At 46.4% G+C, this 26896-nt stretch overlaps 7 protein-coding genes across 12 annotated transcripts; 3 read left to right on the top strand and 4 right to left on the bottom strand.

Moving 5' to 3' along the window:
* Positions 1 to 29: 29 nt before the first annotated feature.
* LOC9644172 lies at positions 30 to 4741 on the top strand. 3 transcript variants are annotated; one of them, XM_024688722.1, is made up of 12 exons: positions 30 to 145; positions 206 to 329; positions 645 to 835; positions 885 to 980; positions 1031 to 2436; positions 2483 to 2583; positions 2644 to 3287; positions 3334 to 3449; positions 3499 to 3912; positions 3973 to 4273; positions 4331 to 4403; positions 4443 to 4741. In XM_024688722.1, the coding sequence occupies exons 1-9, from the start codon at positions 101 to 103 to the stop codon at positions 3887 to 3889; spliced, it is 3114 nt and encodes a 1037-aa protein (XP_024544490.1). In that variant the 5' UTR covers positions 30 to 100; the 3' UTR covers positions 3890 to 3912; positions 3973 to 4273; positions 4331 to 4403; positions 4443 to 4741. The 3 variants fall into 3 exon arrangements, with proteins under 3 accessions (XP_024544490.1, XP_024544489.1, XP_024544491.1); XM_024688721.1 differs by having other exon boundaries at positions 4331 to 4741; XM_024688723.1 differs by lacking the exon at positions 30 to 145 and adding an exon at positions 419 to 582 and having other exon boundaries at positions 213 to 329; positions 4331 to 4741.
* A 699-nt stretch (positions 4742 to 5440) lies between these two features.
* Positions 5441 to 7793, top strand: LOC9643857 (scarecrow-like protein 32). The gene is made up of 4 exons (XM_024688842.1): positions 5441 to 5507; positions 5589 to 6356; positions 6425 to 7462; positions 7526 to 7793. Exons 2-3 carry the CDS (start codon positions 5865 to 5867, stop codon positions 7418 to 7420), a joined length of 1488 nt encoding a protein of 495 aa, XP_024544610.1. The 5' UTR covers positions 5441 to 5507; positions 5589 to 5864; the 3' UTR covers positions 7421 to 7462; positions 7526 to 7793.
* Positions 7794 to 12165: 4372 nt separating this feature from the next.
* Positions 12166 to 13339, bottom strand: LOC9644171 (GDSL esterase/lipase At5g62930). The gene is made up of 6 exons (XM_002983645.2): positions 13225 to 13339; positions 13092 to 13175; positions 12873 to 13010; positions 12739 to 12815; positions 12511 to 12675; positions 12166 to 12464 (listed from the first exon to the last, which is right to left on the bottom strand). The coding sequence occupies exons 1-6, from the start codon at positions 13330 to 13332 to the stop codon at positions 12305 to 12307; spliced, it is 732 nt and encodes a 243-aa protein (XP_002983691.1). The 5' UTR covers positions 13333 to 13339; the 3' UTR covers positions 12166 to 12304.
* Positions 13340 to 13433: 94 nt separating this feature from the next.
* Positions 13434 to 16111, top strand: LOC9643856 (F-box/LRR-repeat protein 4). Its single transcript, XM_024688820.1, has 8 exons — positions 13434 to 13975; positions 14143 to 14376; positions 14445 to 14845; positions 14906 to 15091; positions 15153 to 15345; positions 15396 to 15472; positions 15529 to 15682; positions 15741 to 16111. The coding sequence occupies exons 1-8, from the start codon at positions 13643 to 13645 to the stop codon at positions 16035 to 16037; spliced, it is 1875 nt and encodes a 624-aa protein (XP_024544588.1). The 5' UTR covers positions 13434 to 13642; the 3' UTR covers positions 16038 to 16111.
* LOC9643855 (kinesin-like protein KIN-8B) lies at positions 16025 to 20367 on the bottom strand. Its single transcript, XM_024688819.1, has 17 exons — positions 19952 to 20367; positions 19816 to 19893; positions 19645 to 19761; positions 19501 to 19589; positions 19301 to 19445; positions 19146 to 19241; positions 19002 to 19093; positions 18851 to 18952; positions 18649 to 18795; positions 18448 to 18598; positions 18334 to 18396; positions 18047 to 18280; positions 17892 to 17996; positions 17728 to 17841; positions 16829 to 17674; positions 16226 to 16774; positions 16025 to 16170 (listed from the first exon to the last, which is right to left on the bottom strand). The coding sequence occupies exons 1-16, from the start codon at positions 20000 to 20002 to the stop codon at positions 16268 to 16270; spliced, it is 2937 nt and encodes a 978-aa protein (XP_024544587.1). The 5' UTR covers positions 20003 to 20367; the 3' UTR covers positions 16025 to 16170; positions 16226 to 16267.
* A 361-nt stretch (positions 20368 to 20728) lies between these two features.
* Positions 20729 to 22542, bottom strand: LOC9643854 (transcription factor E2FA). 4 transcript variants are annotated; one of them, XM_024688908.1, is made up of 13 exons: positions 22342 to 22542; positions 22246 to 22287; positions 22113 to 22198; positions 21968 to 22056; positions 21854 to 21911; positions 21744 to 21796; positions 21637 to 21687; positions 21540 to 21588; positions 21414 to 21479; positions 21285 to 21361; positions 21034 to 21229; positions 20915 to 20984; positions 20729 to 20857 (listed from the first exon to the last, which is right to left on the bottom strand). In XM_024688908.1, the coding sequence occupies exons 1-13, from the start codon at positions 22430 to 22432 to the stop codon at positions 20802 to 20804; spliced, it is 984 nt and encodes a 327-aa protein (XP_024544676.1). In that variant the 5' UTR covers positions 22433 to 22542; the 3' UTR covers positions 20729 to 20801. The 4 variants fall into 4 exon arrangements, with proteins under 4 accessions (XP_024544676.1, XP_002983689.1, XP_024544677.1 ...); XM_002983643.2 differs by having other exon boundaries at positions 21034 to 21226; XM_024688909.1 differs by having other exon boundaries at positions 22354 to 22542.
* A 7-nt stretch (positions 22543 to 22549) lies between these two features.
* Positions 22550 to 24096, bottom strand: LOC9644170 (anthocyanidin 3-O-glucosyltransferase 7). Its single transcript, XM_002983642.2, has 2 exons — positions 23599 to 24096; positions 22550 to 23539 (listed from the first exon to the last, which is right to left on the bottom strand). The coding sequence occupies exons 1-2, from the start codon at positions 24062 to 24064 to the stop codon at positions 22605 to 22607; spliced, it is 1401 nt and encodes a 466-aa protein (XP_002983688.2). The 5' UTR covers positions 24065 to 24096; the 3' UTR covers positions 22550 to 22604.
* Positions 24097 to 26896: the final 2800 nt, after the last annotated feature.

The following is a 26896-nucleotide window of genomic DNA, read 5'->3' as shown; positions in this document are numbered from 1 at the left end:
ATTCCAGTAAATATTCTTTTGGCATTCTAATTTAGGGTTCGTCGAGGCGATGGCGGAGCTGGAGGCGATGCTAGGGCTCCGCGACTGATGCTTCGCGGGGATGGAAAACGGCACTGCTGCTGCTCCGAATCCTTGCTGCAAGCAGGTATATCCTAGATTCTTTCGCGATTTGATCGAAATCGAGTCTGTCAATCGATCGCTGCAGCTCGCGGAGAAGCTCGAGAAGAGCGATGCCGGGAGAAAGAAGCTACGGCAGGCGATATCGATGCTCAAGGAGAAGCTGGAGGCCGCCGACAAGGTTATGCAAGAGAATGACGCTCTACGACGAGGTGTGTGGCTCTATCTCTTTACTCGCAAACTTTTTTCTTCGTCTTTTGCTCTTGTGGTGATCATCTAATCCCCCGGAACCCTTCCATAGGGATCTGTCTATCGTTTTTGGCCCAAGTCTTGCTTGTAAAGGCTCTCATAACGATGCGAGCCATTGGGGATTGCACAATGAGGCAGGCAACACACTGGTGTTTACAATACCAGTCTTGCTTCTTTGTGCATGATCCTGAGACAGGGACTCTTAGTCTCAAATTGGTAGGAATGGTGGATGACTTTGTCGAGGAGCTCACTCTCGTGTTGTATTCTTTTGTTGACAGATTGCGAAAAAGAGCGTGAGCGTGCTGCAATGGAAAGACAGGCTGCTGAGAAAGAGAAGAACGCCCGGCTAGTGCTGGAGGTGGAGGGCCGGTCTTTGAAGGAAACACTAGCCATGGCAATAGCCAGGATAGATTTCCTGGAGGCCACACAGGCAGCTGATCGGAAAGAAGTGCAGCATTTGCGTAACGAGGTACTGATTTATGTTCGCTTTTCTTTTGCTTAAAGAATAAATCTTACAGGTGAGAGTGGCCGTGGATGGCGTTCGTGCAGCTGTAACCACCAGCGAAACAGCGCAAAGAGTATGTATAAGTCTTGAGAAGAACCTGACGGCTAAGGTATGCCTTTCAACCTCGTGCTACGTAGAAGTACTGAACAGATGTTACAGGTCAATGCGCTTCCAACAGCCGGTGGACAGAACTTGCAGGCTCAAAATGGACTTAAAGCTCTCCAGGGAACTGTCAGCACTTCTCAAAAGGAAATGGCCGCGCTGTCTACGAGGTTGGCAGCGTTGGAGACACAAAATGCACAATATGTCGATCAACTGAACCAGTTGCGGCAGCCCACAGCCGTAAAGACCGCAAAGCCCACGGAGGCCGTCGCTAGGAAAACTCCATCGAAGCTACCTCCGAGATCTCAACAACAAAGGCCTGACTTAAATCGTCAGAGTGTGGTCCGGGACTCTCGGTATACTTCCACTTCAACCGGCGCCATTCAAGTGATACCCGGAATTGCAGACATACTTCAACCATTGACGTCGGCATCGAAGAAAACAGGCTCTGTTGTGCATGGCGAGAATCACGAGCAGGCGAAGGCTTATACTGCCAAAGCCACGCAGGACAAAGACCCGGTTTATGAGACTGCAAAGGATGGGTCAGACTTAACTGTTCAGGACGATTGTGGTGGGGCAGGAAAAACAGCAAAAAAGCTGTTGCACTCACTCAGCCGCCTAATTCACAAGGAGAAACGGGCGCATTCGAGAATGGAGGTCAAACTGTGTGAGCTGGAACAAGCACTTAATCACAGTGAGTCTCCTCAAGCGAAACAGCGTAAAAAGAGAAAGAGAAGTGGAGCTGAGGCAACCAATTCTAAACTTTCATCGAAAGCACAGGCGAGCAGGAAAAAGCGGAAACTGAAGGTGGATGCTGTCGTCATTGATGATGACTCGGAGATGGAGGTTCTCGTTGAAAAGTGGCTGGACGCGAAAAAGAATCTGCATTCGCCAAACTTACCTGAGGTTCCGTCGCGGGCACAAACTGCGATTAGCAACTCGGAGACTCGACCGTGCACGGCTGCGTCACCTCAGGATGTTTCAGGACATGCTTCAGAAGTTCCAAACGTTCAAAGCTGCCAACAAAATATTGGAAGAGCAGAAGTCTGGAAGGTCCAAGGCTCTTCCAAGGATGAAGCCTGCCAACAGAATACTGGGAAATCAGAAGTTTTGATAGTTCGAGGCCGCGAACAGGACACTGGACATGCCGCAGACTTGGACACCGTGACCAGGTATCAACTCAGTCCAAGGTTGCTTTCTACAGCTCCTCAAGCTGTCGTTGAGGAACGTGGGGGTCAACTGAATTTCGATGATCGAGACGAGCTGCGCATTTGGTTTTCTGATGCGAAAGAAGTGCGCGGGGCTATTTTATCAAATGAAGATTGCCCGAACCAGAGCGTTTTGGATATGGAGATAGTTGCCGGCTGCTTCGTGGGTGATGACGGGCTTTTGAAGCCTTCAGAATCATGGAAGCAAGAGTTTGAATCGAGAGCCAGTGGCCTGGCTTTGAACATAACACTGAGGTGAGCATGCTTGTCTTGGGCTGCAGGATTCTAACATCTTTGGCAGGTCATCCTTGCTGGTAGTAACTTCGAGCATTGTCAACATCCTAACGACGAGACTGTTTCATGGTAACGTGGTTTTCCAGTTCGGGAGCTTTCTCTGCAATGGTCAGTAGCATCCCTTTTAAAAAAATACATCAGAATCTGATATGTTGCTGTATGCTACAGTTTTAACTGGAAAGCGTGTGGCCTTTGATACACTGCTGAGGCTTCTCTCCAGTTTCCTTATCTTCGGCGAAACTCAGTTTTTTATGGCTATAATGACAAGAGACGAAAAGGAAGTTCACAGACTAGATTGTTTTGCTGCTAAAGCAACAGCGGACGAGGTTGCTGCTGCTAGTAAGCTCCTCGCAACTCTATGCAACATATCTGGCCATTTCCGGCTCTTGCGCAAGATCACTCACAAGATTCTACGCTGGAGCCTGATGGATGTCGGTCTGTTGGTCACCGTTTTGGCTTCATTTGCCTCGGTTTCGAAACAGCTCCTCTCAGATACAGTGATCCGATGTGTTGCTTCCGAGCTGATTGCGGAGGTGGTGGTTCCGCAACAATGTGGTGCGCTTGCCAGTTTAGATGGGAAGCTACAGGACAGGAAGCTACTAGAGCACTTCGAAGTTTCGGTTGACGCCACTGTACAGGAGGTTGTACGGGCCACACTCGACCTTCTCTGCACTTCCAACTTACCGGGTTTTGATTTCATAAAGGAAATGGAGTGTCAACGTATAAGCTCGAGCTGTTTTGAAGAGACCGAAGCTTGGCCCATCCAGTTTCATGAAGCTGTCGAGGCTCTGGAGCTTATCTCCTTTCACATGGTAAGTGTCTTCTTCTTTCGGGTTTCATCAATGACATGTTGTTCAGGGATGGGAATGGACATACAACAATCTTATCGTAGAGAGATTATGGGTCCTTGTGGCGCCTGGTGTTGCACAAACGACAGTAGGAGGCGTTGCTCATCTCCTTGGTAGCCTAGGAAGGTATTTATCACTAAACACTCATACTTGTTCTAATTTAGTGTCATTACAGGCTAGGCTTGGAAGGTGGCCAGGAAATGCCTGGTGTTGACAAGCTGAGACAAAGCTTGGCTTTTATACTTGAAGATGGGAACCATGAGCAAGGAAGGTTTTCCTTCGCGACTCGCCTGGTTGCGGCAGCTGCCCTGTTGGAGCTGTCAGTTCATGATAAAAGGGCTCCACGGTTGACAGATGACGATGATGCAACCGACAGTCAAGGCCTGGACGTTCTGAGCTTGGACTACGTGAAAACCGTGCAAGACTGGTTCCACAGTTTGGACAGCGAGAAGCAGAGCAGCGTACCCCTTCGTCTGAAGAACCAGATTTTTGCTATCCATGTGCCTTCTCGTAGAGCGCTTGAGGAGCTGCCTGAGAACGAAAAAAACGATAAAAGCGCTCCTTGACACCTTATGACCAGCTCGTTGAGGTATCAACGTCTTCGTTATATTCCCTCTGCCTGTCTTAACTCATCCTCTCTCGCTGACAGGGAAAGCTAGAATCGCAGCTGAGCTCCTCCGGCAGGCCACTGCAAGAGTTTTGATCGACCGGGACAGATCGCAAACCGATCATCTATGCTGTTGTCGGCGTGCTGGATCTGCATTGAGCCCAGTTCCCAGCCAGTATCTAAGAGACGATGAGACGACGAGTTCGTGAACTTTCCGTCTTGGTGGCGAATGGCACGCGTAGTAAGACAAGAACGAGGCGGCTCGGCATGGCCCAGGCTTGTCGTTGCTCCCCTTCGAGGACATACTGATATGAATAGCGAATCACTTTGGCGTCGTTATCGCGTAAGTTTTTCTTTCTTTCCTTTGCTCTGGTCCTTTCTCACTTGTCGTGGCTCCCAGGATCCGCGGTCGCTGTAAGGCAGCGAATTCGCTGGCAATGGCTAAACATCCAAGCCCGCATTTCGACATGACAGTGAGCTTAACGCGATAGTGATCTTAACGATTGGAAAAGTTTCTTTGGCCAGTCATAGATTACAAAGCTGCTATATCTGACTGGAGAGGCCTAGACTGGCTATGGACGGAACAGTGTCACTGATATCAACAGTGGTGTTAACAACAAAACCCGAGGAAAGTGCCAAACTGGAGAATGGGATCACTCAACAACTGAAATTTCAATGCTCCCGAAAATCCAGCGAAGATGCTCCAGTTGCATGGATTGTTAAATCGCCAGGAATGTAATCACTCCATTCGCATGGATTGTTAAATCGCCAGGAACTTAATCAAATGAGAGCAAACGTTTTGTTAATCAAAGGTTTTGTTGCATTCCAAGAATGGGGCTTGTTTAGCGAATCTTGGGTGTGCCACTGTTCTTGCATGGTGAGTTTTACTAGGTTGGATTTTGGAGCACCGCCAATCAAACCAAAGGTACCTGACGATATCAACTAAACTTTGCGAGAAATGGGAGCGAGTTAGTCCCTCCAAGAGCTTGGATTCCAAAAGCCAAAAAGGTGACGAGCAACACGTACAAATGCATGCGTCAAACGCGACTTTTCACCACCGATCTTTTCAGCAAAGGAAAGGTTGACGGAGCCGTCATGGAGCCCGATCGATCGTATACGCATATATTCCCCAGACAGTGCCGTTTGTTACAGTGGGCGAAAGAAAAAAAAGAGGAAGAAATCCCATGGTACGACGGGTATATTCCACCTCACGCACTCCCAAACAAAGGTGGTACATGAAAACAAGCGGAAGGATCTCTAGGCGGCGCTGTCCAGTCCCCAGAGAGGCTTTGTCGCCATGGCCTTCTTCCAAGTTGTTTATACAAGTTTTTTTTCTAGAGTAAGTATTTTGGTGAATGTGGATCACTATGGCACTGTTGGTTTCACTGTTGCTGCTCATCCATGGCTTGTTTCTAATTTTATAAACACCGGGTGTTTTGGCAGCTTTCACAGTGTGATAGTGGTATATTTACCAGTCTAGTTTCGTGAGGCATAGCCTGTGCCTCAAATCTAGACGACCAGTTTGTAGTATGTGTGTCTATGCCTGGTTGAAACACGAGGAACTTCCCCTGAGTGTGGTAAGCATTATAGAGTTTGATCCACTATTAGATCCTGCCTTCGCAATCGTGTAGAGTTGGATTGAAATGTTGTTTGCGCAGGAGCTTTGGTGATTCTAATCTCTTATGGTGATTCGTCTGGCGAGGATGAGAGTTTATAAGACTCTCATCGTGGGATCTCTCAACCGGTCGGCTGAGCTTCCCAAGGTGTCCAAGTTTAAGTTCGTGATGCTTGACTTTGAGGTGTTTGGAACCTCCCGTGGTGGTAAAGGACTCAAACAGATATCTGTGTGATCGACACCCGAGAAAGAAAACAATCGTTCATCCACAGCGCCTGGAAGCCTTCGAAGATCAGCATCTAGCTTTAAACCATTAATCATGTTGAGACAGTCCGTGAACTATCAGCTCCCAGCGGCGGCGACATCGTGCTCCAGATCATACCTCGACTCCAGGGAGCTCGCATTCCTATCCAAGGAGGAGCACAGTAGCCCTGGACCGGAGAGGTACTATTACAACACTCCCGAGAAGCTCAAGAACAACACGACAATCAAGGAAGCGTGGCCACTGTCGGGGCTCTCGGTGCGAGGCATCAGCATCCTCCGCGGATCAAACGACGCCGCCTGCGTGGAGCAGCTTCTCCTCCACTGCGCCACCGCGCTGGAATCCAGCGACACCACTTTCGCCCAGCAGATCATGTGGGTTCTGAACAACATCGCCGCCTTCGATGGCGATCCAAACCAGCGCGTCGCCGCCTGGTTCCTCAAGGCGCTCGTCTCGCGGGTGTCGAGAACGCTGCTCCCATTCAGCTCCTCGCCGCCCAGATTCCTTCCCAGCTCTTCTCCCACTGCCGCTGCCAACACGAATCTTTCAGTAAGTTTGTAGAGTTCTCGTGCTCGCTAGAACTGGTTCTTAGATTGCTTTGTTCCCGTTTCTCGCAGGTTTTCCAAGACTCTTGCTTGAACCTCGATGCCAGCAGTGCCTCTTGCTTCGACAACCGCCTCCTCACTCCAATCCAGCTCGCCAAATTCGTTGATCTAACTCCATGGCACCGTTTTGGCTTCTCGGCGGCAAACGGCGCCATCCTCGAGGCCGTCCAGTCGCGCGACAAGATCCACATCCTCGATCTGAGCATCACGCACTGCATGCAGTGGCCGACGCTCATCGAATCGCTCTCCAACCGGCCAGGTGGACCGCCCAACAGCGTCCGGTTGAGCGTATTGACTGCCCGCCCCAGCGTGCCACCCTTCGTTGACATGCCGTACGAGGAGCTGGGCACACGTCTCCGTACGTTTGCCCGCAGCAAGCGCGTCAACCTCGAGTTCGAGGTGGTGAGCTCCAGCGATCTGATCCCGGGGCTCTTCCAGATCCGCGATGGCGACGAGGCATTGGTCGTGAACTGCCAGCTCCGCCTGCATTACTTCCCGGAGATCGATGACCACGACGACCCCCACTTGGATCATCACGGGCTATCATCGCCGCGAGACGAGATCCTCCATCTCATCCGGAGCCTCAACCCGGACATGGTGACGCTGGTGGAGGAGGACGCGGACGTAACATCGCCCAGCTTGGTGGATCGCCTCCGCGCGGCCTACAACCATCTCTGGATCCCGTTTGATCTGCTCGAGTCGTGCCTGGCCAGGAACCACGAGCTGCGCCTGCAGTACGAGGCAGATGTTGGGCGGAAGATCGACAACATTGTGGCCTGCGAGGGAGAGGCGCGGATCGAGCGGCTCGAGTCGAGGGACAAGTGGAACCAGCGGATGAGGTTTGCGGGGTTCCGGCAGCTGGGATTTTGCGACGAGGTGTGGGGAGATGTCAAGTGGATGCTGGAGCAGCATGCCACTGGGTGGGGACTCAAGCGCGATGCGCACGACTTGCTGCTCACTTGGAAGGGGCACAATGTGGTGTTTGCTACTGCATGGACTACAGGCTGATCATATGATATTCATGATGTTTGTTCCTGTGAGAAACTTCAGGTGAGTACTATCACGAAAGGTTGAACTTTGTTTTGACGATACTTTCGTTTCTTGTTTTCCCAGCTTTTTATTTTGATGTGTAAAAACATGCTCGCTCGCTCATCAGTTTGTTCCTGAAAGCCTGGAATGCTGGTTGAAGCGTTTAGATATGAATCAATATGGCATCGGTAGCCACGAAATCATTCTCAATGGAAGCAGTAGGAGCAATGTGGTAGCTTGAGCACTCCCATCGCAGCTACCTGTCTCACGTAACCATTGTTATCCTTGAGGCCCTTCCTGAGAGACCACTCCACGAATTCATCGTTTGTACAGTCCTTCCATCAATATAAAATAACAGTTCCTAGTTGAATGTTACTCAACAATACGTCTGGAGAAACAGGCAGAGCAATCATTCTTGGGGGGATTTGAATTTCCACGTCTCTAAGGTGTGTACCCATCTTCCTGCAGCACAAGCATGGCACTTGATGGTACTCCTCCTTCATATGCACCAGTTAAGTGGATTAGTTCTCAGCGATAATATTACTTTCTGTATTAATGCTTACGTGGCACAAACCAATTCTCCAGAATTTGATTTGTTCGTTCAAGGTGGATAGACTGCAAGACCCTGTTATATGCATAATATGAATTCCTGCTGTATAAGATAGGATTTCTTATGCTTGACGGCAATATGTGTTTACAGGGAGGAATTCTATCATTTGGCACATTATGTGCTTACTATTTTTAGGTTTACCTACTAGATCTTAAAAATTAAAAGTTCAAATTAGAGGCTCTAACAAACTCAAAATATTTAGTTTGCAAATCTTGCTAGGAGACAAAAGCATTGCATATAACCCTAGACCGAAGGATGGTGCTCAGCCACAGTTAGCATTGGATTCTACATGTCCCAGCAGTTAATCCTTATCTGAGAGGCTGCTCTAGAGACTTAGGGAGGAGGATCAAGGCAGTCGCCTGGAGCCTCCATCGCTGACAACACCGGGGTGGCATTGGAACTCTTTTGATTACATTGCCTCAAGGCTTTAGGTTTGCAAGTTCAAGGATCTCAACCTCTGGGACTCCATAGCAATAGCCAGTGTTTGCACAAAGTCTTGTCATGTCTATATTCTTGATAAAAGAAGAAACCACTACTGTCCTTTTATCCAAAATGTTATTTATCAATCAAGAATGTCATCATCCAGAAGTAATATTTCACTTGCTTGGAAAACTTGAACATACTTTGAAAAATAAAAATAAAACTTTCAAATTAGAGATCACCTATACATACATCTAAATCCACTTTATCCCATGCACATACATATATATGGTTGTTGCAATAGAGAATAAAGATTTATGACATAAATATAAATGAAAATATTGGATAACAAAAGATAAATTAAAACCCATTTCAACCAATATAAAAAGATTACAAGGGATCTTTTATTATAAAAACAGATTTAAAAAAGATCAGTCATAAAAACAGCTTAAATTGTGAATACTAAGTGAATTATCCCAAAAAAAAAATAGAAGGGTCACTAATTTAATACTCATATTTTCCAAAAAAATCTTTGTGTCAAGATAACACTAATATGACTGAAAGTCTCCTTACCTAAAAAAGATTGGCTGCCTCATCTAGCCTACTATGGTAAGTGTAAGTTTGGACCATGGATGACCAGCTAACCATGTCGTGCTGGGCTGCCTTGTCAAAGGTTTGCTTGGCCCTGTCCAGGCATTCATTCTGAGCATAAGCCATGAGCATGCAATTCCATGAGACAGGAGTTCAATGAGGCATCTCATTAAACAACCACTTCAATTCAACAAGCTTTCCATTCGTGTGGAGAGGTATCAATTCGGCCAGTAGCTGCTCTCTAGGATCCGCCCGTGGATCCTTCTGGCGTGAGCCAAATCCTTGGGCTCACGGCAGAGACGAGCAAGCGTCTCGACCGCCCTGTTCATTGGATGTCGTCCACGTGGCCAGAGCGATGGATTCTATAGATTCGCATCTTTCTTATATCTTCCAATGTTTAAAATATTCCAGATCTTACAATGCCTCTAACACCTGGTAGTTTAAACTAAGCATCTTGTTCTTTGGTACTACCAAAGATGAGTACGTTTGCTTTTCTAATTGTGATTTTTTTATGTTGTCCAAAATAGCATTTTTTCCCAAAAGTTCCATTTTTGAACGAACCTAAAAATAATAAACATAAAACAAACAAAAAATAGAATTGACAAAAAAGTTATACATGTAAGATGAAGTTTGTTAAAGTGCTTTTTTTCCCTTTTATTTAACAGATTTTTTCATTGACGTTACCTTATTAACTACTGTAGAGATTTGCTTGGAAATTCATCCTAACATGGCCTTCCAAGGCTACTTAGAGGTGTATATTTCTGGGTTGTCACCTTTCATTAATTCGATTTATATTCCAGAAACATGAAAATTTCTTTTTTTTTTTGAAAAGTTAAAAAATAACAAAAGAAATAACAAAACATATTTCTCTTATAACTTACAAGTATGATATCAACAAAAAAAAAATTCAATTATTAAGTAACTTGAAAAGCTTACTCTATAGGGTCTAGCTTTACATAGAATCTTATGATCACAAATAAGTATACAGCTCTGGTTCTTTAGTATTTCTCCCTTAATGGTAATTAGCACTCTCCTGACAAATCTATAAACTTGCCTTCTAATATTGCAATATGAGTACAAAATAATCTGTAACACTATCATTTTACAGTCCCAAGAAAATGGCTATAGAACAATGCTAGTCATTTCTGAACTCTTGGGAATTGATTATATTTCAAGAAAGATTGTGATGGATTGAATACCAATTGCAACCATTGGAAAATTTCAGCAACCTTCCTTTCTATGATTTTTCAATTCAACTTGACAGTTATAATGAGAGTTCTTTTCTAATCCATGACTGGTATTCAAAGTTAGAAGACCGCTAGCCTTTTGCAATGAGTATAATCAGTGGCTTTGAATCTTTAGGTTCATCTGTTGATGAACCATATACCTTTAACTCGGAAGATATAAAACCCTTTTACAGATCAATTGGAAACTTATTCTTTATGACTTGGTTACCAAGGAAGCGCCTTATGACAGTCCTATTCATACAAGTCCTCCATGCCCATTGGCTATACCGAATGGAGACATGTCGATTGGTGGCATCGTTTTAATCGATATAGGAGATCGTGTTTGCAAATATCCATCTCATAGTCACAGCTGGATTATCAGTAGAAGATGGTTACATTGCGCTATGGGACACAGACGTTCAGAAGTATTTGTGGGTTGCTCCATTCCTTCCGCACCCATAGTGTATCAGTACTAAGGAAAAAAAACAGAGGAAGTTACCTATCTGGAGACTCGCCTTCCATTGATCTTGAGAAAAGATAAATCAAAGTAAAACTTGGAACCTGCGATCTCACTCGAAACATTCTCGTTCTATACCCGTGCCATAGGAAGTGGAGGGCGATCGTGGCGAATGAAGCGGCTGAGGCCTGCTCTTGTAGAGAACAGCATGGAGTTTAGAGATGGAAGAAAAATGATGTTTACAGGCTCGAGAGTTACCTCTTTCGTTTGCCATCTCGTAAATGGCAATGGCCACAAGAGCTTTGGCGTCGGCAGTGTACCTCCATAGATTTCGATATGGCCGTCAGATGAACTTTGATGACCTCGCCCTGCTCAACCATCCTTGTCGTTAGATCGATCAAATCGGAGTTTTTGACGTGAATTCTTGTCCTCAATCTTTATTCGCAAAGATGAGATGCTTTAACTCTAGCATTCAATTCCAGAATCACACGATAGCCTGAGATTCTTTTCTTTTTCGAGGAGCTAGTAAACAGAAAGTTCTTACTTGCTCAGGTTTCTCGTTCGCCACTCAAGGAGCCGGACCGGCGATCGTCTTAAGCCTGTCCACTGCCGTGCTATATCGAATCACACGATCAGTGTTAGGGATCCAAGCGTTTGAAATATTTTACCCGACTACATTAGGAAAGCTCGAATCTTTGTCGTCAAGAAGAACTTCCTATCGGACCTTTTGGTGTGGCGAGTACTAGCGATCGTGACGCCTGGACAGAGACTGAGAAAACTCTTCTAGGATAGGCCGGGCGAATGTCACTTTAGCGAATCACACCATTGTCGATGAAGAATCCTCGCGCGCTCGCCTCATGGCGATAGCAGAGAATGCATTTACAGCAGCTAAAATCGGGGCTGAGATCTCGGCAATCTCGGCATCGAAATCTTGCGGCAGCTCCAGAGACTTGGAACCTCCACTCGGATGCCGCCATCCCCGGGGATGACTCCTACCCGTTCGTGGCCAACACGCTCATCAGCACGTACTCCAAGTGTGGCCCCATGACCGAAGCTTGCGCCGTCTTCGACAAGATGCCCCACAGCGGCATTGTCTCTTGGACGGCTTTGATGCTGGGCTACACGGACAGTGGCTAAGGCGACACGGCCCTGGAGCTCTTTCAGCAAATGCAGGCCGATGGCTGCCAGGCCAATGCTCAAGCTCTCGTCGCGGCGCTCAAGGCTGGTTCAGGAGGAGGCCCAGCGCGTGAAGATTTGTGAAACCGAGCTCACCCGCAAAGGTAAGGCTCTTCACTGGAAAGCTTCCATGACACTGATGGTTTCGTTTGACTGCCATGTACATCAAGTGCGGGAATATGTATTCGTGTCCGTAGTTGCAAACCAAAAATTCTCTTGATCACTAAATTACTCAAAACCTTTGTAGGTGGCCTCATAATTCATAGCCTTCTTCTTAATAACACTGTTCACCTGGAATAAAATTCCAAAGTTTTAGCACAGCTTATAGGCCTAGATTTTTTCTGCTACTATGTTTCATAGTTGGGCACGAAGTTCCAATATAATCATGTACTAAAAGCAATCTCTGGGTGTTCTTTGTCTATAGAAGAATGAAGCGGGAAGTCCAATGAAAGCTCGGCCTCGGCAATCCCTGCAAGCTTGAAAGCCTGCACGACTTGGTCGAAAACAACACCATTTCCAGCCGCAGTAAGGTGAAGTCCGTCGCTGCACGAGAAGAAAAAATCAGTCAGTGAGAGGCATAGAAACCAACCTGAGATAGATCGATCGCCAATCGTGGTTCTTCTGGAAAAGCGTCCATAGATCAATGACAGCTACATTCTCTTCAGCAGCTACGGCCTTGCAAGCCGAGGCATACTCCTGGGCCACTGCATTCGTCCTCTCGGGGAGCTCGTGAGCATCTCGACCATAAGTATGTCTAGAACAGCCAAAACACACGCGAAGTAAGGACGGATAGAACACACAAAAGAAAAGAGCAGACATAGCAAACTCCCGACGAGCTTTCTCATCAATTGGAGGAGGAGTGATGAGGACGATGTGTGTGCGTTTAGAGACTGCCTATGGAGAGAAGAAGAAACGAGAATCCATTAGTGTTCTACTGTGGTGTTTCTCTACCTTGAGGTGCGAGATGATGCGCTTGAGATTTGTCTTGTAAGTTGGGAGTGGAACGTGTTGGTGAGAGCTGCCACGGTCGGGCAAAGCGGCATCGTTGGCTCCAAAGAAAATGGTCACGGCCAGTGGAGCGTCTTCTTCCTGCCAAGAGTATCAACACTTCAAACGATCAAAGACCCTGAGTAGAAAACACGGCACAAAATGGACTCATAACACTCGTACCAAAGAGGAAGGGAAGATCTTGTGTAGGAGGAAAAGTGCCCAGCTGCTATTGTAGCCACTGTAGCCTCGAAGCACAATATCCGCCTGAATGGAAAGAACAAATCGAGCAAAAGCTTGGCTGTTACAATGTTACCTTGCGGCAGTAGTGATGAGCTAGAGCAGCGCCCCATCCACCAGGCCCAAAGGATTGCTGCGTGATAGAATCGCCAAACAACACAATCCTGGGCCTGGCCGGCCCCATCCCCCACTCTCTCAAGAACCCTAAAAGTACTCTGGCATTTTTTAAAAGTTTAAAAGATTAAAGAATATTCTGCGTAGATTCTCCTCAAGAAAAGGGATGAGAAAATTAGGTCGACACCATCTCTGGTGGAACTTACGCTGCGCTCGCGGCGGGGAGGCGGAGGAATCGATTGAATCCCTCGCGAGTAGGGTTCTTTGACCGTGCGGTAAGATCTTGGCGACGAGAAGGTGGAGGGCATTCGGAATGAGGAGGAGCGACACAAGGGGCTTTTCTTCTCCTCCTCCCTCGCCAGGCCGCCTAGTTTAGCGAGATGAAGGGCCACGATCTTCTCAACGATGTGCTGCCGGACGAGGCGCTCATTCACATCCTGAGCTATCTGGACGTTCCCAGCGACCGGGGCTCGTGCTCGCTGGTTTGCAAGCGATGGTGGCAGCTGGAGAGCGAGACCCGGCACTCGATCCGGATTGGCGCGTCCGGGAACCCGGACGCTTGCGTCACGGCGGTGGTGAGACGATTCACGGGGCTGCGAGACGTGAGCTTCGATGAGAGGGTTCCAATCCAGCTCCACCACCAGGGCCGGCCTACTTTCCAGCCGCGGCGATCTTTTCTTCTCAGGACGCCGAGAAGGGGCAGCGCAGATCAGGTACGATTCTTCTTTCTTATCTCTAGTTTGTTCTTGCTTATCTTCGCTCGACTCTTTCTTTGCGTGGATTCTTCCTCGGCTTGTTTGGTTGAGAATGCTCGCTCTTTTGGCTGGTTCTAGAGTTCTTTCCTTGGAGGTTTTCAAAGTTTGGTTTTTCCTTGATCCAGAATGGCGACGCGACCAGCCGGAGGGGACGAAAGCGTCGCAGAGGAGCTGACGAGCTATCACCACTCTTGACGGAGAGTCTGTGGAGCAGCCTCTCGGACAGCGGGTTGATGCTGCTGGGACAAGGATGTCCGAGGCTGGAGAAGCTGACGCTCGTCTGGTGCTCGGCCATTAGCAGCACCGGATTCAAGTCCCTGGCCGAGAATTGCTGCGGCTTGAAAAATCTAGAGCTCCAGGTGAGCCGCTTGCTTGCTTTCTTTCTTTCTTGACGTTGGGAGCTCTCATTGCTCTCATTGCTTCGCAGGGATGTTACGTAGGAGACGACGGGCTCAAGGCCATCGGTCAGTTTTGCAAGCTCGAGGATCTCAACCTTCGCTTCTGCGATGGAGTAACGGACTTGGGACTTATGGCGATCGCCACGGGCTGCGCAAAGTCACTCAAGGCGCTCATCATATCCGTGTGCCCCCGGGTAACGGACGCGACTCTGGCAGCCGTGGGAAAGAACTGCTCGCTGCTGGAGAGGCTCACGCTCGACTCGGAGGGATTCAAGAGTGACGGCGTCCAGGCCGTGGCCAGGGGATGCCCGAGGCTCAAGTACCTGAGGATGCTGTGCGTGAACGTCGAGGACGAAGCCTTGGACTCCGTGGGACGCTACTGCCGGTCGCTGGAAACGCTAGCGTTGCACAGCTTCCAAAAGTTTGACAAGTGAGCTCTTCGTACTCTTCTTCGTTCGTTCTTCTTACTTTTGGATCCATTTCTCTGCAGAGGCTTCTTGGCGATCGGGCATGGCTGCAAGCAGCTCACAAGCCTCACGCTGAGTGACTGTTACTTCCTCACGGACACGACGCTGGCGGCGATTGCCAGCGGCTGTACTGAGCTCTCGTCGCTGGAGATAAATGGCTGCCACAACATTTCCACTTCTGGAGTCCGAGCAGTGGGACGCTCCTGCCGGTAAACTTTCCACTCTCGCCGGAATGGAATGCTCGTTGCTTACGTTGGAACCTCGCTCCAGAAAGCTCACGGAGGTAGTGCTCAAGTACTGCCAAAAGATTGGAGACGATGGCTTGTCCGAGATTGGCAGAGGCTGCAAGCTTCTACAGGCGCTCATTCTCGTCGACTGCTCGGCCATTGGAGACTCCTCCATTCGTAGCATCGCTGGAGGCTGTCCCGGTCTAAAGAGGCTCCATATAAGACGCTGCTACAAGGTACTCGAGCTCCGCCATCTCACGCTGGCCTTAACTGGATTATGTTGCAGATTGGAGACAAAGCCATCGTCGCCGTTGGCCAGCACTGCGAGAGACTGACCGACTTGAGTATGCGATTCTGTGACCGGTATGTAGGCTCCAAAGTTTCTCGTTCTATAGTAGTTTCTTTGTGATGATTCGCAGAGTTGGAGACGATGGCCTGGCAGCAATTGGAGCAGGCTGCTCGGAGCTCAAGCATCTGAACGTAAGTGGTTGCCATCGCGTTGGAGACGCTGGCATTTCTGCGATTGCGAAAGGATGCCCAGAGCTGATACATTTGGACGTGAGCGTTTGCCAGGTACTCACTCAGTGATGACTTTGCGAGTTAACTCAGCTCGAGTTCTTTTTCTTCCCAGAGCGTAGGCGACGAGGGACTCGCAGCGCTGGCCGGTGGATGCCGGAGCCTCAGAGAAATCATACTGTCACATTGTAGAAGTATCACGGACGCCGGACTGGGTTTCCTTGTGGCGTCTTGTACCAAACTCGAAGCTTGTCACATGGTTTATTGTCCATACGTAACTGCTGCAGGAGTCGCGACCGTGGTGACCGGTTGCTTGAGCATCAAAAAGGTGCTGGTCGAGAAGTGGAAAGTTACCCCCAGGACGAGGCGCCGGGCCGCGTCAATTTTAACAGAGCTCTGTATGGATCTATAGCGAGAAACATGATCATCTGTAACAAGTTACACACGGAATGAAAAGAACAAAAAAACTTTCGCTTACAAATGTTACAAACGCTCCAAATTAAACAAAATGTATGGAGGAACCAAAAAACAAACCCCCTCAAAACCTGTGGTAAGAACAGTTAAAAGCCGACTTGAAGGAATGCTCTAGGAAACATTTACCTCGAAGAAAACAAGGAACGAGATCGTTGCAAAAAAGTTCGATCATGCCGTCCATTCCGGGATGTTCCTCGGGGGCCAGAGCTGACGTCCACGAGAAGGCGGACTGACCCTGTCTGTCAATCCCTTGGACTTCAAGTTAACAACCGAGCGACCACCATCTACCAAGTCGGGCGAGCTGAAAAGAAAAACTTTCGACGCAGGAACCTCTCGTCCTGCTGCTGAAACATCCAGACTACCTACTTTCCCCCACTGCCTCCTATCCAACACTGGCGTCCCGATCGTGGAAAACGATGCCTGGTTCTGGCTACTAACTCTATGACTGTATGGCACATGTCCACTAGTTGGAGCTGATCTCGAGAAGTCACCGCTATGAACTACACCGGCCTTGTTTCCCAAAAATGGAGACGACGAGTTCCTGCTGCTTGCTCTTGCCACTTCCGAGTTAATATGTGCACTGTGGCCCCTACTCGAACTAAAGGCTTGCAGCGAAGTGTTCCTTTCAATGCCCCGCTTAAGATCTTGGAGCTCGTTATCCAGCCTTGAAAGCTCCTGCATATTAAAAATACAAAGTGGTTAGTTTTTTTGGACACGCGAAAGTCATACCCTTTGAAGCATTTTGTTGTCTACAGCCTGTTGTCCACTTGGCTTGTGCCTTGTAGCACTCGTCAAGCAATGATCCGAATCTTCAGTTTCACTGCCCTCGCTACCGGCGTCAACACCAGTGGTGTTTCCATCCGCCAGTAACTCATGCGTGCATTGGCGTACGCGGCAGTCGGCTGATCGGGGCTTTCGCTTGTGCTTCAAAGGAGTCACCACCTTTCGAGCTCCATGAGCTGTCTGAGAGCGCAGCCTCGAAGAGCATGAGCAAGACGTATCTGACCCCGTATCTGTTCTCCCCAAAACCCCGCTTTCCAACAAGACCTGCTTGCATATCTCCCGGAACTTCTCCGGAGACAGGTCCTTGCTATTCTCAACCGTGTCACCTTGAGGCTTCACGTCGGGAAGAGGAGTCGAATTTCCCAAACACTTCGCCTTGAAATTTGCCTGGCCGATGCAGTCACTCTCTGTTAGTCTCCAATCCATGTTTGGAGTGCCGGGAGACATTGGCGTGTCCAAAGGTTCCCGAATAGAACCATTGCTGGACACTCGAAACTCTTTCGGATTTTCTCCATCGCTTCTGGGAATCTGAATAATGTTTGAGAACCGTGTTGCCGAAGGTGTCATAGGCTGGCCATGCATCGCGGGAGCATTGGATGAATGTGACCGCCCTGACATCGGCATGCCGTCCTCTATCATTATTCCTTGTTGAGCAGCAATTTCCAAAATCTGGTCGTGGTTTAGTCCCGAGCTTTCCAGTAGCCGCCACATATTGTTCAAGGCCTCTCTTTGATCCTGAATTATCTGATCCCTGATAGCCATTTGAAATTGCAGCTCCATATTCGTCATTCCCTGCAGTATTACGGAGGAGTCCGTTAAAATGCTTACGAAACTAAATGGCTTACCAATAGCCTATATTGGCTAAGGATGCGCAGATATGTTTTATTGCGATTGCTGCTAATAGCCTCATCAATCTGCCGCTGAAGCTCTTTGCGTTGTTTCTCATTGTGTTCAATATCCTGGTACAAAACAACACAATCAGCAGCGACTAAAAGGGATAAAATCAGACCTGTCGGTAATGAGCCCCAGCTTCGTCATTGTCCCGGATATTATCGAGCACTACTTGCCTCCTTTCGATAAGGTCATCTAGCTTCTCACCATCCCCTTCTTCATCCTGATAAAACAACAAGATCAGATGAATTATAAGTGCCGCAGAATCCTCACCTGATGCTGTGCAATTAGCTCGTCAAGCTGTTGAAGCTCCATTCGGTTGTGTAAATTCATGTCCTCGAGCTCAAACAACGCCTTCTGCAGATTGACTCGCATTTCCACGTTCTCATTGATGTCGTGACTCAAAACGTCCAACCATGAAAGCTCGTCATCAGCCTTTTCCGGGGTCCGGGAACTGAGCTGAGTTTCCTTCTCAGCAAGCTCCCTGCGCAGTTGACTTACTTCCACCTATAGACGTTACACAAGCTTAAAAGAAGCATAAAAGATTACAGGCTTCTTACCTGAAGATTGTCAATCATTCGTTGATAATCTGCAACATGTGCATCCACAGTTCCCACATTTGTCTGGACAATCAAGAACTGTAATTAGTGGAGTGTAATCACAACGTAACATACCTGAATGTGAGTTTTGATTTCTTTCGCTCGGTCAGCATATTTCAGAGTATTGGTTGTATGATGATACTGATCATCGGCACAGGAAACCGTCGCAACCATCACGGTACGCGAATTGCCACTTAAGCCATCTTTCAGAAGCCGCGTCAGTTTGCTGGAAGGAACAAAGTAGCAATGACCACTGAGAAAAAAGTAGCGAGCTACCTGTTACGATATGGGACATAGGCGAGGCCCTTCTTTTGTTGCTTGCCAAGAGCGTTGATACAATTTGCTAAAGCAAGCAATGAACGGTTGATATTAGCCCCGTCTCTCAGCTTTTGCCCAGCATTATTCGTTTCCGATGCTCTTTCACTGCAAAAGAAAGAGCAAATGTCTCAGGGTCTCGAGATGAAAGTGACAGACAAACCTTCCAGCAAGGTCGACAAGCGCCAGCTTTCCTCGTAAGACTTGAGATCTGTATTGATTTCTTTGTTTCCTCTTCACAATTATTTCTAGAACGGCATGTGATCTGCACACAATGAGGGCGTTAGGCTTGGATATTAACAAGAAAAACTTGCCTCGAAGACGTGGCATTGGCATTAGTGCTTTCCGTTTTACGACGACTGTTCCCAAGGTTGAGAAGCTCCAGAATCTTTTCAGCTGAGTTTACCTGACGAAGTAAAAGCGTCAAGATTTTATTCCGTTGAGTTAAACTTCGTCACCTGGATTCGTTTTAGACCAGCAACCGTGATGCCTTGATCGGGATCTTCTCGTAGTTCTAAATGACCAGACGATTTCTCCAACAAATCATAAATAACCTGCACTACGACAACTGAACTTACTACAAAAATTCCGACGAAATACCGATTGGTTCTACCTCATTGTAAACTTCCAAGTAGGAGCAAGTAACCTCGAAGTCATGTTCTTGCTCCTGCTTAGTTATGAGGCCAAAAATCTCTTGCAAGCTTAGAACCATCAGACCTGGATCCTCTGGCAAACCAGCCATCGTGTGAGTTTTGCCACTGAGAGAAACAGCGCTCTTAGCAACAACAAACACTATTGATAATTCATAAATACCTGCCGGTGGCTCCATACGCAAACACCGTAGCGTTCAATCCCCTCAACACCCCCTCAATCATGGATCCGACAGTAACATTGTACACATCCTATTAAAGAATTCATATAGCGGTGCGACAACACAGATCCAGATTTTGACATTACCTTGTTGGAGCATTCTGGTCCAAATGCAACATCAAAAACGTATTTCTTTTCCTTGCTTCGATTTTGAACCCGATCCAGATATTCTTTAGAGGAATCCGGGTCCAGCACAACGACCACCTACAGAAACATTGCAGTATCTCAGGCTGGAAGCTCGAGCACGCTCTCTCGTACCTTGTCATCGACTACTCGTAAAATGTCTCGGCTCTTGGTCTGTTCCTTCGAAGTAAGCGGACGGCATCTCACCGCAACCTACGGTTTCCAAGGTAGATTCATTCACAAGAGCTCCGAGAATCTAGAGAAAACATACCAGCAAAGTGGTCGCCTGTTTGGATTCTGGAGGTCGAATTGCCCGCATCATTTTCAGTCATCACTAGGATCCAGGCAGCTGTGGCAGAACTAGCAAATCATCGCCTGGAGCCTGGACACCACAGCCAATGGCCTCGCTTGATGCTGCATGGCGAATTCACCATTCTTTTCTCGCATTGCCAGACCGGGCCAGCAGCGCCCCTAAGCTACGCGCATTCCCTGATCTACATTCTGCATTACTGATTCCTGCTGAGACATGAGCGCATTGTCTCCTGGAAATCCACGGGCCCCGATCTGCAAACCCTAAGGCGCCAAACCCTACCGCCAAGAAATCGCGGAGGGAAGAAGAACGACCAGCGAGGCCAGAAAGAAAAGAAAGGCGCGGTAACAAAAAATGGTGGAGAATGGAAGAAGGGAGAAGAAGAAGGAATAATGTGGGGACGGTCGGTGGCTGGCAAAATAGCGTTTTTACTGCAGGATAAAAAATGCCACGTCACACGATCGTGGAAACGGCCGAAACAGACGGCGGGAAGTTTTCATGCAATCCAAAAGAAATGGAGAGGATATTCCAGCACGGACATTCCGGCAAACGCGGACGGCGGGGATGACGGAAGAATCAACGGTTTGGGATAGTTTGGTAGATAACGAGGCCGAGGCCAAACGGGAAAGCTACCAGTATATCCTCTGATGTACAAGGAGTCCTGCAAGAACTGCAAGAACAAGGACTTATTTGTTCCATTCAGCTGGTAGAATCTAGCTTAGAGCTTGTAAGCGTGGATTGTTAGAGAAACTTAAACGCCAATGCTATATAGGAAAAAAGAATGAAAATTTGGTGTACATACAACTTATCATTATAGTGGAGCCACTGCTTGAGCTTGTTCTTCGTCTTCGAGTGAGTCCCAACAAGCTGAAAAGCGTTAAAGAAAGAGGGGAAGAAAACGTAAAAAGCTTAAAGCAAGGATACAATCTTCAGCCCACAGCTCTGTGATTCCAGCGCCAGCGCCGTCAGAGACAAGCCAGTAGTCCGTTTCACCCTGACAACAAGAGACTAACACGTTTGAACAAGCGTGAGGAACTGCTTACCTCCACTTCAGTTGGCAAAATCTTCATGATGCCACCACCATCGCCAGAAACTCCAGTGGATTTCTCTGTACCGGACGGTGCTTCTTCCTGCGGCTGCGGAGGAGACGAGCTTTGGGAGCTTCGTAGTACCACGGAGTTCTCAGAACCGTGTTGCAACGTGATGTCGATTGATTCGTTTGTCTCGCCGTAGTGACTGTTATAAGGATTAGCGCAGCAAAGATAAACAGAAGTAGAAAAAACGTAATTGCTACCTCACGAGATAGACATCAATCGGCCCAAACGCACTTCGCAAAAGTATTTGGTACCTTCTTTGAGGATACTCCACGGCCTACAGAACACAAGAGTCTTTTAATCAGAAAGTGAATCGCTGCAAGCGTTACCTCGTCGGGATCAGGAACCTCTAATGTTGTCCCTTGGGGTGCTTTTATTGCGATCAAAGTTTCGTTCTGTTCATTGAAACTCATCGTATACAAGTTGCCACACGGTCAAGCGAGCAAACTAGTTACCTGGAAGCAAGGAAGTCCCTTTATATCGTCTTCAGTAACATAGAGCCATCTGACAGAAAGCACATTTCAAACTGTGAAGTCTGAAAATAATACGTACTGCTGGTTGCTCACGTCCTCACACATGGTTTTCAGTTTTTCTCTCATCGCCCTGTACCAATATCGGGGTTTAGTACATCAGAAAGACAAATACACCAGAAAGCCTACCTTATTTTCTCGTCCAGACTCTCTTCTTGAGCATGGAGGTCATCAACTTCACTCTTGTCAACAACAGAGACAGGTTTTAGCAAAAAGATCACCAAAGTTTTTGTAGATACCTGAAGACTCGATAAAAGACCAGTACTATCCGAGTCTGCCACGGACAGCCCCAGTCCCCTGAGCATTAACAAAGAAAATAGCAAACATCATAAGACGAGACGAGCTTAGCTTACTTCCATCTTATTCTGTTCTTTAGCTTCTTCTCAATCAGGCCAATCCCTTCGAGCACATTCGTGATATCATATATCCTCCGCTTTTGGACCTGCTCGAAAGAAATGAACTCAACAAAACTAAAGGAAAAAAATGTTTCAAGCTTACATGTAAGGTGTCCGCGGCATTGTTGAGATCGAGAACGCCATCCTCCGCTTGATCGATCAGATTGATAAACTTCTTTGTCAATAGTCCTGGCAGAAAACCAGACAAATCAGTGTACAGCACTGACGAATCGTACCTAGAGAGCTGTCGTATCTACAAGTGCTAGGCGCTGGAGAGCCTGATCGAACGAAATGAGCACAGTGTGAGCGGCTGATCGCGAGAAATCGCTTACCAAACGAGCTACCTGGCCCCGATTGCGGCAACCCTTTCCTTGCGTTCTTCATCCGGCTGCCGCTCCTCGTTCCAGATGACAAAGGCCCCATGGATGGAGGAGAGGCCGAAATATCAACAAGAAACTCACACTAGCGCCGCTGCGCGCTCCTCCGCGCCATCGTCAAGCGGATTAGGGCTCCTAGCTCCCATTCCCGCCCTCTCTTTTTTAACAGAGTGTTTTAAGGTTGCTAAAATTAGGGCATGGGCCGCCTTTAAATTTTCTTAGATAAAAACACGCTTAGCTTTTACCCGCTCATGTAAATCACAAACCAAAGAGTCGAGATTATTCCGTGAAGATCCTTTGTTCTTCATGGCAGCTCTTACCACTTCTTTGACGCGCCTGGCATTCTTCCAAATCTCGCTAGTTTTTGGGTCGGCTTCCATAAGAGCTTTGATCGAGTTCTTGAGATCATCCTTGCGCGCCAGCTCTCGCCCCAATTCAATCCCTCGCACTCCAACTCCAATGCCCCATTCGTCGATCACAAACTTCGCCGTAAGAACTTGATCGCCGGTAATGGGCCTAGCCACCATGGGCATTCCAAACGACATGGATTCCACCACGGAATTCCAGCCGCAGTGAGTGAGAAATCCACCGACAGATCTGTGTCCCAGAATCTCCAGCTGAGGCGCCCAGGACACTACCAGCCCTTGATCTAGTTTGGACATTCTTTCCTGAAATCCGGGAGGAATTAACGACGAGTCTCTAATTGCCCACACGAATTCCTGCCTCGATTCTTCCAGAGCCGACGCGAGCTCCTCGAATTGCCCATTGGCTACTGACATCGTAGTGCCAAATGCGACGTAGATCACACTGGAATCTGGCCTCGCGCCCAGCCACTGGATGATCGCGCTCGGCTCCTTTTTGCAATCTTCTCCTTGCGGGGCGCTGGTGCCCAATTTGTCGGAGAGGAGATGCAATGGCCCGATGGGCTTGATGTTTATCCCGCTGCCGATCAGGGAATCGACTGCTGGCTCTTCAATCCCCTCGATCGAATTCACTAACACTCTGTCAGCCTGGGGAATCTTGTGAACGAGTTCCTTGTAAGTGTGGAGGACTTTGTGGAGAGACTCGTATGGAATGAACCCAAAAGTGGGATAATTCTTTGGCAGCAGCGGTGGAAGCCCAGGAATCGAGAACTCCTCGTCGGATGGATCGCCTGGAAAACGAAACAGAGGTCGAAGATTTTGACAGAGAAAAGTTTCTAGGGGCTTTTACCTGCGAATGGAAAGATGCCGCGCTCGATGAGACGTGGCATATGGTGATACACGAGGAGCTCCGCCACGGTCGACGTCCACAGCGCGATCCACGGCACCTCGAGCTGAGCGGCGAGATCGCGAGCCCATCCAACGTAAACATCCGAGATCACGCAAGAGATTGGGACGCCGGAGCTCTGGCTGAGCTCCTCCGCGATGGCTAGCATCGAATCGTCGTCATTGAGAGCCTGGAATCGATTGAAGTAACAAAGGACCTCCTCCAACCTCGCTCCATGATCGTCCTTGTGAACTGCTGGCCTGGGCTTGGTTGGTTCGAGCGGGAGGCACGACCTGATTCGCACGCCATTGTCCCACTTCTCGACGCCAGAGCTCTGTGAATTCTTGGGGGCCTTGAGGAGAGTGACGAGACACCCCGACGCTGCCAAGTGCTGGCAAAGATGGAGGAGTGGAGTGATATGCCCAGGCATTACGTATGGAATGGCAACTACGTGAGGACCTTGAGAGCCCATTTTTTCCTCTCTGTTTCTCTATGATTTGTTTTTTTATAGTTAGAGTCTGTAGGACACGTGGTGGATGACGTGGACATAAGTGGCACGTCAAGGGGACGGCTGGAGGATAAAAAGGAAGCAAAGGCAAATTTGCGAGCAAGCACTGGTTAAGATCCAGTCAAGGTGGGCTTGATCCATGGGTAGACCCGAGTGGACCTTGCTTGGGCTTACGCCCATACTAGAACAGTTATAAACTATATTCATATTTAGAATTATAAATTGTTTTCCATAAGGTGTATAATTATTAAGCCTCTTGGAAGATTTCTGCTGGATAGTGTTGAAATTGGTCTTCTTTGGAATGAAAATACATGAAGCTCAATTGCATACTCTCCTTATGAAGTAAAGAGTTTATGATAAATATTATGATTAATTGTTTTATTAATTCACACATAAATATGGCCAAGAGTCTCATACCTTAATTAAAAAAAGCTACCATTGCCACTACTTCAGTATTATGTATCCATAAAGTCTTTATATTTACCATCTAGCTGTATACTTTAATACCTAAATAAATCACACATAAAAGAAGACCTTTTCTACAATTTAATTGAAATATTGTTATTCATTCTTAAATGTAGTATTAGTTCTTTATGTAGAATAGATTTTATAAAGTGTCATGTTTTTTTTTGTGAAATTCAAAGATCAATAATAAAATATATCGTCATTGTCATGCTTGGTCAGTGTGAAAATGGATCATACATACATTACAAAGTTTAGATTACTGTTTAGAAGTTAATCAAATATATAAGTTTACTCATTTTGATTAAAGTTTTAACTTGTATAAAAGATATTGTAATAAATTTATCATCATTCCCACATTTAAAAAAATTCTCTAAAGTGATTATAATTTAAATAAATATATTAAATATTCATATTTACTAATTTATTCCTTTTCTGATAAAATAACTCAGTCTTCAATTTTATAAATATCTTGAAAACAATTTACTTGCAGTTTTATTTAGATAGCACATGTGGCACAATGCTATATAAAAAATTATTTAATTATAGTAAATTTAAAGTAGAATAACATTATTCTATAACATCCTTTTAGAGTTCATAATTTTCAATAAATGCTACAACTTAATAAGCAATAAAAAAAATGAGAGTGAAAGGTAAATATTCTATCAAAATAGAATACTAGTAGAGTACCAATATTTTCTTTTAATTTTTTATATATAAAAATACGTCATCTAAATTCCTTAATCTGGACATCACTCATCATATTACTATTAAAATCTAAAGATGTATAACTTTATATATGAAAAAGATGTATTATTATTTATACACTAATAATACACAAATACCTAAGCTGTTCCATTCACCTAATAGTGGTTGAAGTTAAAGTCCAACAAGTGTAATATATTTTGACCAAAAACTTCAATGCAAAAAATTAAGAGTAAGAAAGAAAATTTCAAAGAAGTATTGAGGAACAAGCATAAAACAATTGATAAATAAGTTTTTAAAAATAGACTAACACTTGGCAAATGTCATATAGAGAGAGAGAGAGAGAGAGAGAGAGAGAGAGAGAGACACACATAGTCATATAAAATATTTAGAGTTTCATTGGGTAATTATAGACAGCTACAAAAGCCTGAAGCTCGTATAAAACCATTAATGTAATTGCTAATAACCATGATAGAAACAAAGCACAAATCCATGGCATAAATAGTTAATATAGAATCTTGATAAACCAACTATAACTTTATATAGTGTAGCGTATGTGATCATGGGATGAGATTTGGATATACTATCACCGTGGATCCTTGGAACCTTGGGGGATAAATGGGGATAAAATAGCCACTAAGGGCTTTTTCATCAAGCAATTGCCCTTTTTCCAGTTGGCTTAAGGGGAGAGAGATAAAGTGTGCTACAGTTGGTATCAGAGAAAATGGCACGGGTTTGATTCCCATTGATTAGTGGCTACTTAAAAAATATAATATACCCTTGAGCAAGGTATATTCCTACCCCTAAATTTGAAATCGTATGTATTGGGCATCTATGCGTACGTCCTTCCTCTTGTGTGGAATATCCACGGACGAAGGTATCCACCGTGGACTGCAGTACAGGTGGATGACTAGTTGCTTCACATAGAATAGTTGGTCTATACAATGGAAGGATTGGTAAATTGAGTGCGAAAATGAAGGTGCTAGTTCCCCTTGGCTCAGTTGGGGTTGTTAGTCAATAGTCAATGAAGACATTGACATTTCTGAAAAGGGGGTGAGTGTAGCGCATGTGATTATGGGATGAGATTTGGATATACTGTTACCGTGGATCCTTGGAACCTTGGGGGATAAATGGGGATAAAATAGCCACTAAGGGCTCTTTTATTAAGCAATTGCCCCTTTTCTAGTTGGCTTAAGGGGAGAGAGATAAGATGCGCTACAATATACAATTGCCAAATGCTCAAAGCTATAACTTTGAACCAAAGAAAAAGAGGTTTTAAGAGCTATTGTAGTAAAAGAATTGCTATTAAAGCAAATAATAAAACCTACCTTTTTACCTGGTAGGCATCCTCTATTAACTCAAACTAATGATTAAAGTTTACCTTTCTATTTTCTCTTCTATCAATATTTAAGACCTATATTAACTCAGACTCATGATCTTTGCACATTCAACTCTATACATGGTAGGTTAGACTCATTTCATTCATCCTTTACATCCTTTTTATCATCTTTTGGAAAGAAAAAAAAGTTTTAAAGCATTTGTTTTGTTTGGAATTATTGCACTTATCCTTACTTTTCTATTTATTTT

Source organism: Selaginella moellendorffii, unplaced genomic scaffold, assembly GCF_000143415.4.
Source record: "Selaginella moellendorffii unplaced genomic scaffold, v1.0 SELMOscaffold_59, whole genome shotgun sequence".
NCBI lineage: Eukaryota > Viridiplantae > Streptophyta > Lycopodiopsida > Selaginellales > Selaginellaceae > Selaginella > Selaginella moellendorffii.
This window is presented reverse-complemented; position numbering and strand designations above follow the sequence as displayed.

Coding starts and splice junctions, on each gene's coding strand:
- LOC9643856 (XM_024688820.1), top strand. CDS start 13,643: ATGAAGGGCCACGATCTTCTCAACGATGTGCTGCCGGACGAGGCGCTC. Junction 14,377..14,444: donor TGAAAAATCTAGAGCTCCAG/GTGAGCCGCTTG, acceptor ATTGCTTCGCAG/GGATGTTACGTAGGAGACGA. Junction 14,846..14,905: donor AGCTTCCAAAAGTTTGACAA/GTGAGCTCTTCG, acceptor ATTTCTCTGCAG/AGGCTTCTTGGCGATCGGGC.
- LOC9643854 (XM_024688908.1), bottom strand. CDS start 22,432: ATGGGGCCTTTGTCATCTGGAACGAGGAGCGGCAGCCGGATGAAGAAC. Junction 20,985..21,033: donor TTTTGCCAACTGAAGTGGAG/GTAAGCAGTTCC, acceptor TCTTGTTGTCAG/GGTGAAACGGACTACTGGCT. Junction 20,858..20,914: donor AGAGCTGTGGGCTGAAGATT/GTATCCTTGCTT, acceptor AACGCTTTTCAG/CTTGTTGGGACTCACTCGAA.
- LOC9643855 (XM_024688819.1), bottom strand. CDS start 20,002: ATGATGCGGGCAATTCGACCTCCAGAATCCAAACAGGCGACCACTTTG. Junction 19,894..19,951: donor AACAGGCGACCACTTTGCTG/GTATGTTTTCTC, acceptor TGGAAACCGTAG/GTTGCGGTGAGATGCCGTCC. Junction 18,281..18,333: donor GAATGATTGACAATCTTCAG/GTAAGAAGCCTG, acceptor TAACGTCTATAG/GTGGAAGTAAGTCAACTGCG.
- LOC9644172 (XM_024688722.1), top strand. CDS start 101: ATGGAAAACGGCACTGCTGCTGCTCCGAATCCTTGCTGCAAGCAG. Junction 836..884: donor TGCAGCATTTGCGTAACGAG/GTACTGATTTAT, acceptor TAAATCTTACAG/GTGAGAGTGGCCGTGGATGG. Junction 2,584..2,643: donor CGGGAGCTTTCTCTGCAATG/GTCAGTAGCATC, acceptor TGTATGCTACAG/TTTTAACTGGAAAGCGTGTG.
- LOC9643857 (XM_024688842.1), top strand. CDS start 5,865: ATGTTGAGACAGTCCGTGAACTATCAGCTCCCAGCGGCGGCGACATCG. Junction 6,357..6,424: donor CTGCCAACACGAATCTTTCA/GTAAGTTTGTAG, acceptor CGTTTCTCGCAG/GTTTTCCAAGACTCTTGCTT.
- LOC9644171 (XM_002983645.2), bottom strand. CDS start 13,332: ATGGGGCCGGCCAGGCCCAGGATTGTGTTGTTTGGCGATTCTATCACG. Junction 13,011..13,091: donor AGATCTTCCCTTCCTCTTTG/GTACGAGTGTTA, acceptor TACTCTTGGCAG/GAAGAAGACGCTCCACTGGC. Junction 12,816..12,872: donor GCATCATCTCGCACCTCAAG/GTAGAGAAACAC, acceptor TTCTCTCCATAG/GCAGTCTCTAAACGCACACA.
- LOC9644170 (XM_002983642.2), bottom strand. CDS start 24,064: ATGCCTGGGCATATCACTCCACTCCTCCATCTTTGCCAGCACTTGGCA. Junction 23,540..23,598: donor CGGCATCTTTCCATTCGCAG/GTAAAAGCCCCT, acceptor TTCGTTTTCCAG/GCGATCCATCCGACGAGGAG.